Consider the following 7,373-nt stretch of genomic DNA (forward strand, 5'->3'; position numbering starts at 1 on the left):
AGGATTTTCTTGTGCCAGGCAGAACAGCGATTGGAATGGGGAAAATTACAAGCTGACTCCACTGGTTCGCAATTGTTTGGAAGGAACCATTTGCCTCAGACATCTGTAACTGTACGTCGGCACGTGGGGCAAGATCTAGATTAGATGTATGAGTTGCTCCCTGGGGAGGAGGATCAGCGGGTAGCTCAGGGATAATTTCCTGACACTCACGCCCTTGCGTATCTCTTGGGACTCCAGATCCTCGGCTAGCCCCCTTCCTCCTGGGACGGGGGTGCTTCTTGAGACTTGGAGACTCCATTGCCTGAGTCATCTCCAACCATCTTTTGGTCATCTGAAAGGTTCAGACAAAGGGAAAGCTACTGAACTTTTTGTTAGCGTTTCCCACAGACGGCGCCAAATGTTATGGTGAAAATGTGCTTGGACTCCTTGGTCCGCTCCTGGTTCGGGTCTGGTTCTTGAGACAAAAACAATGGTGAGAGTTAGCCTCCTTTAGGGACGGGAAGCCACCTCCAATGATTAAGTCAATCCAGACAAGAAAACCAGAGACTTCCCTTAAGGAATAAATGCTTAAGGGAATGGAGAAGAGAATGTTCTTCAAGAGTAAATACATGAGAAATAATGGTTGGAGAATTCAAGTCTTTTCCGTTGTTCAGGCGTAGTGATGGGTTATATAGTTGGTCCATACCTAAAGAGATAGTGGATGCTTCACAGCCCTCAGATGCTTATCTAATCAGATGGAGGGTGGAGATGACTTCTTAGAGAGTCTTGTGCAACAAGTCTCTTCGTGTGATGTTTACATTGATGGAAGATCTTGTTGATGAATCAAGCTGTCAATCACCAATTGGTACTGACATGGCACTAGCCCACAATTTGGGGAGCAAAAGGTGCAGGTACAAGGCTCGAGGTGAGCTCGAAATGAGGGAGAGGTTTCTTTGTCATCTATGATCATTTAATGCAGAATTAAATGCAATGATTGATGTTTGGATAAGGGATACGTAAGATCTGTTGCCAGCGTAGCTTCTCCCGAGAAGTCACATGATGACAGCTGTATCATTGCGATGTTTGGTTCTTGGGTTCTCAGCTAACATCTCTTCCGAGAAGCCTCATGACTGAGAAGCATTAATTGAACCCTCTTGGACCAAGCTTGAGCCCTGGGTCTGGTTCAAGTGGTTTACTTATGTTCAGAGATTGTATTAATAATGACCATAACACGCTGCCATCTTCGCAAGGAAATCGAAAACCATGATCTTGAAAACGTTTCACATGAATGCATGCTCTTCTCCCATTAATACCCCCCGGTATATAGAACAACATTTTTTCCAAAGGCATTTCAGCTGTTGTATCAGATCAGTCAGAATAATTGACAGATAGTGATCATCTGATTCTATAAGTTAAGGCAGTAGTATTAGAAATCGAGTAACTCATTAGAACAAAGATTGAAAGATTCAAAACCTAAAATTGATGAAAGATGGGCAAACAGATAATATCAAAATAAATTAATGAAAAAAATTTCTAGATGGTCAAATTTTAAGAAAAACTTACTCAATAAGATATTTTTTTTAAAATTTTACACAAATGGATTCTATCTTTAAAAATAATCACTAAATTTTAAATTTTGTAATAATTTTGTTTGCCTAACTAATTTTTTCTTATGAACTACCCAAACTACCCTCAAGCCTTCTTTATTTTTATTTTTTTTGGCCAATCACCAGAGAGATCGGTTGATCATCTAACTTAGAGAATGATTAATAATGTTAACTAGATCAAACACTTGATACCTTTTTACCTCTGTGATTCACTCGTTTTGATGTTAGCTAGATTTGACTTATTGACTTATTTTTTTTATGAAGATGTGGGAAATGTAGCAGAACTCGTTAATTGGGTTAATTATTCTTACTATTATCATTAGAGTTGACCAATTGACATGACGAACCATATAAGTCGCTCTCTTGTAGCGAAAAGCATGATTTTTACTTGCTTGGACTTTGAATGGTGATTAATTAAAACCCTCTCTCTATCAAAAGGGAATGGCTTTAATGGATGTGCTTTTGCACAAAGGCAGCTTCTTCTTCTTCTTTTCCTTCTTTTTTGGGTAAATACAAAGACAGCTGCTAGCGGATGTGCTTTGACAAAGTGGAATCCGGATCATCACCCCCGACTTGTGCTCCCCGACGGTTTTTCCACCACAAAAAGTGGTGGGCCCCACCTATGATAATATATACATAAAGAACAACATGATTTCCCTCCAATCACCACCCTTCCCCCCCCCTATTTTTTGTGGTGGTAAGCCGTCGGGGAGCACACAGATCTGGACTCCACAAAGTGACCCTTGGAATCTAAAGAGACACATCCTTCTTTTTAAAAAGTATCAAAATCTTACACAATTATTCTATCAATTAACTTGATTTGATTGGGGAGGGGAGAAATGACTTGCTTTACTCCGGTTTGGTGAAGTGGAAGAACATTTCTACTTCTTGAGATCATTGCTGGACTAGTTTCTCCTCCATGATGAAAACCTTCATTTCATTGTTAGAATCCGAGCACTCCCATTACCTTTGCTCTTGATTATTTTTTTTACATAGTTGCTTTGTTTTGATGGATATAGCAAATGCAAATTAATAAAACAAATAAAAAAAGAAATTAATTAGACAAACATAGATACAAATTGCACCAAAGAGACTACTGGTAAATAATCCTCCAATCAAAATGCCAAAGCCAAACTAAAACACTTTTTTTATGTATCAATAATCCTCTAGGCGGTCCATGGAAAAACTACCCTTGATGTTATATGTTTATTTTCTCAAACGTCACATTGGGCAAGCAATGGGTTTTTACTATGGTTGAAAGTATCCCATAATAAAATCTTAGTCGGTATATCCATATTGGGTCCAATTGATATGATACATTTTGCCTTTCTTATTTTTTTTCCCCTAAGGGATCGTTGGATTGCACCAAATATATTGATTAATATGATACAATGCTTAATATATGAGGTGATACATCTCCTAAACACCACTTAGACGGACATAATACTCAATATAGATACTTTACACCTTAGTTTTTGCCCATTATGATTCTGTCCATTTGATCTTATCTAGATTTAATAACTTTCTTATATTGGAGATGTGTATCACGTTGAAGAGACTTTTACTTGTTAATTGGGTTATTAAAGTAGACAAAGGTGTAGAGGACTTGTAAATCAGTTTTGGAAGGAAGACTTTACTTATTTACTTGAACTTTTTCTCATCCAAAAATGATCAGTGGCTACCCATAGAGCCCCATTTAGTCATACAAGACAGCTGGTGGTGGATGTGCTTTGTCAAAAGTGACGGTCTCTTTATGTAAAGAAAGTTAAATCCAAGGAGCCACATCCTTCTTTTTTAAGACAACTTTTATCATAAGACAAATAAATAAATAAAAAATCAAATCAAAATCTGACACAATTATACCTCAATTGACTTGTTCTGATTGTTCAGTTTTATGGGGAGTGGGCCAGGGGTCATAAATTTCAATCCGGATTCTCTTTGTGGCTACCCATCCAATAGTGGTCACGTGGACAGGACAAAAAGCAATATGAAATGGAGAGCATCTGAATGTTGTGAATCTTTACTAATTAATTAAGAGTTCCTCCTCAATATTGCAACCAATCTTATGCACCAATATTCACTTTTTGTATATATATTGCTGAAAGTATTGCATTTCCTCACATTTCACAAATCATCTATTTCAACAAAGCATTCTTTGCTTCATCATGAGAAGTTTTGTGGTTCTCTTGCTTATTTTCTTATGCTTACAACCCTCCAACTCAAGTGTCACAAGTACAAACATAACAGTAGCGGTTTGCAATGAAATTGAGAGACGAGCCCTTCTTAGCTTTAAGAATGGCCTCGAAGATCCAACAAATTGGCTCTCCTCTTGGATCGGTGATGACTGTTGTACATGGAAAGGAGTAACCTGCAATAAAAGAACCGGACACGTCACCAAGGTCAACCTTCGACAACCATATGATGTTGAAATAGTTGAACATGGAAGATGGGGCATTGCTGATGAACAATTTGATACTTATATGAATTCCTTATTGGGTGGGGTGATAAGTCCTTCTTTACTTGATCTGCAGCAACTGAAATACTTGGACCTAAGTGTGAAAAACTTCTCTCGTATTCGCATCCCTGAGTTCCTCGGTTCACTCAAGAGCTTGAGATATCTTAACCTTTCTAATGCAAATTTTGGTGGAACGATTCCTCATCAGCTGGGGAATCTATCAAGTTTGCGTTATCTTGACCTCAGCTACTGCTACAGAATTTTCATTTGCACTTGGTTCTATTTCAGTTTTTGGTATTACTGGTTTGTATGCTGAGAGTCTGCAATGGCTTTCCAATCTCTCTTTACTGCAATACTTTGACATGAGTCGAGTTAACCTCACCAATGCAATTGACTATGTGCAGGTATTGAATGTGCTCCCTTCTTTAACAGAGTTATTCCTATCCAGTTGTGAACTTAACCCAAGTCTTGATTTTCCTGCTTCACTTGTTAATTTTACATCACTCACCAGCATTGACCTTTCTTATAACTTTATGGAATCATCTGTTCCTAAGTGGTTGTTGAGTATTAGAGGCCTCGTTTCTCTTCAATTAGCTTGGAATTCCTTCTATGGTCCGATACCTGGTTGTCTTCAAAACATGACTTCTCTGCGGATCCTACAACTCTCTGGAAACAATTTTAATTCCACCATACCAGATTGGTTGTTTAATATGAGAAGTCTTGTAACTCTTGAAATCTCCATGAACGGCTTGGGAGGTTCAATTGTAAGTGCAGTTGGTAACCTGACTTCCCTACCATTCACAACATTTGGAAATCTTTGCAACTTGCAGGAATTGTCTTTGTCGTCGAACTACCTTTCAGGTCCCCTACCTAATCAACTGGGGCAGCTTAAGAGCCTAACTGTGCTTGATCTTTCCTATAATTCTTTTTTTGGTCCCATTCCTTCATCTATAGGAAGTTTATCATCACTGCGGGAATTAGGTCTTTCTTGTAACCAGTTGAATGGATCTATTCCAGAAAGTCTGGGAAATCTTTCACAGCTTGAGCAATTGAGGATCGACCAAAATTCCTTGGAAGGTGAGGTATCTGAAGTTCATTTTGCCAATCTCACTAGACTAAATTCATTGTGTGCATCTTCAAACTCATTGGTTTTGCGAGTTGCCTCAAATTGGATTCCTCCTTTCCAACTCAACGATATAAGTTTGGGATTATGGCACGTAGGATCTCAGTTTCCATCATGGCTCCAAACACAAAGGAACATGTCTTCCTTAGAATTATATTATGCAGGAATTTCTGGTGAAATACCAACTTGGTTTTGGAACTTATCTTCACATATTTCATATTTAGATCTCTCCAACAATTGGCTAAGTGGACAGCTCCCAAGAAGACTGAAGCTTGATTTTATCTATTCAACGATATTTTTGGGTTCCAACAACCTTACAGGCCTGCTACCTCATATCTCTTCCCCTGTTGGGGAACTAGATCTTTCTAACAATTCGTTTTCTGGACCAATTTCCCATTTCCTCTGTCAACAGTTAGATGTATCAAGTAAATTGAAAATTCTTGATCTCTCTAACAATCTCTTATCTGGGGATATCCCTGATTGTTGGATGACACAACAATCATTGGAAGTAATAAATTTGGGGCACAACAATTTAACTGGAAAGGTTCCAAGTTCTCTCGGATCAGCCTATGGTCTTCAGTCGTTGCATTTGAACAACAATCATCTTTCTGGTACATTACCTTCACCCTTGCAAAACTGTTCAATGTTACAGCTTATTGACCTTAGTAAGAATGAGTTTTCTGGAAGCATACCTACTTGGATGGGGAAAAGTTTACAAAATCTAACAGTCCTGATCATGCATTCAAACAATTTTGGGGGTGGCATTCCACCAGAACTTTGTGATTTGTCATCTCTTCAAATCCTTCATGTTGCTCATAATAACCTTTCAGGAACCATACCTCAATGCTTCAAAAAGTTCAATTCTATGGCCACAAAGAGAGACTTGACTATGGGTTCCTCTCTATTCTTTCACTTGATAAGAGCTATGGGGCTCCTTATAGGTTCCTCAGAGGAGGTTTGGTTGACTATCAAAGGAAATGAGCTTCAATATAGCACTACTGTTCTTGAGCTTCTAATTAGCATTGATCTTTCAGACAACCATTTGTTTGGAGAGATTCCTGAAGAGCTAACAAGTCTTGCTATGTTGCGATCATTGAACTTGTCAAGAAATCATTTGACAGGAAATATCCCTGAGAAGATTGGGGAAATGTTATTGTTGGAATCTTTGGATTTATCAGTAAACAAACTCTCTGGTGGCATTCCCGAAAGCATGTCAAAGCTAACATTTTTAGCTATCTTGAATTTGTCTAATAATAGTTTGTCAGGTAACATTCCATTTAGTACCCAGCTCCAAAGCTTTAATGAATCCAGTTTTATGGGGAACACTCCAAAACTTTGTGGGCCTCCACTCACACCAAATTGCACTAGAGATTCGTCTGACAACGATATTAGAAGAGAAGCAAACAAAGGCAGTGTCTCTCAAATTGAAGGATTCTATATCAGCATGGCCTTCGGTTTTGTGTTTGGCTTTTGGGGTGTGTGGGGTCCTTTACTGTACAAAAAATCCTGGAGACATGCATATTTTCAGTTTTTAAGCAAGATGATAGAAAAATGCTTTGGCTGATATTCAATGACAAATAATAATTGCATTATCTCTCCACACAATGTAACTGTTTTTACTTTCCAAAGGTTTCTCCCCTAGATAAATCAAATTGAGCTTAGTTCCTCAATTTGGCCAAGTTTAGCATACGGATTGCAAGCTATAATGTTTTTTTAGTCCTCTTCACTTGAATTATTTCAAAATAGTACCTTAATGCATGATATTCTAATATTTGATGTTGAAAAAGTTAACCAAGATGGTGATGATTGCTCCATTGTGCCTCAATTAATTAACTATTTTTCTTTTGGATCTGAGGTTTATTTGAATCCCTTACACTCACTTGATTACATCCTCAAAGTATTTTTTATATATAATTTAACTATATGGCGGGTTCTCCCTTAGCCCTCTCCAAGATGACATTAAACCGTGAAACATCCACCTTGGACACCTTAACCATTCTAGTATTTAGAAGCTATAGCTGGTCCAAACTTACATCATATATATCAAATCATAGACCTAAGAATCATTATCTGAGTAATAGAAAATCTAGAAACTAAGTGATAACATTCCATATGTGTTTTGTTTTATATACATTGGATACACCAAAAGCTTAAAAGGTAAGCTATACAAGGGGAATACCCTCCAAGATACACAAAAAGTAACCATAAA

At 37.9% G+C, this 7,373-nt stretch overlaps 1 protein-coding gene across 1 annotated transcript; it reads left to right on the top strand.

The window, feature by feature from the left end:
• Positions 1 to 4,217: 4,217 nt before the first annotated feature.
• Positions 4,218 to 6,728, top strand: LOC149002158 (receptor-like protein EIX2). The gene has a single exon (XM_089138648.1). It carries the CDS (start codon positions 4,218 to 4,220, stop codon positions 6,726 to 6,728), a length of 2,511 nt encoding a protein of 836 aa, XP_088994774.1.
• Positions 6,729 to 7,373: the final 645 nt, after the last annotated feature.

This window comes from Hakea prostrata, chromosome 10, assembly GCF_041222555.1.
Source record: "Hakea prostrata isolate BN-2017 chromosome 10, UWA_Hpros_2, whole genome shotgun sequence".
Taxonomy (NCBI): domain Eukaryota; kingdom Viridiplantae; phylum Streptophyta; class Magnoliopsida; order Proteales; family Proteaceae; genus Hakea; species Hakea prostrata.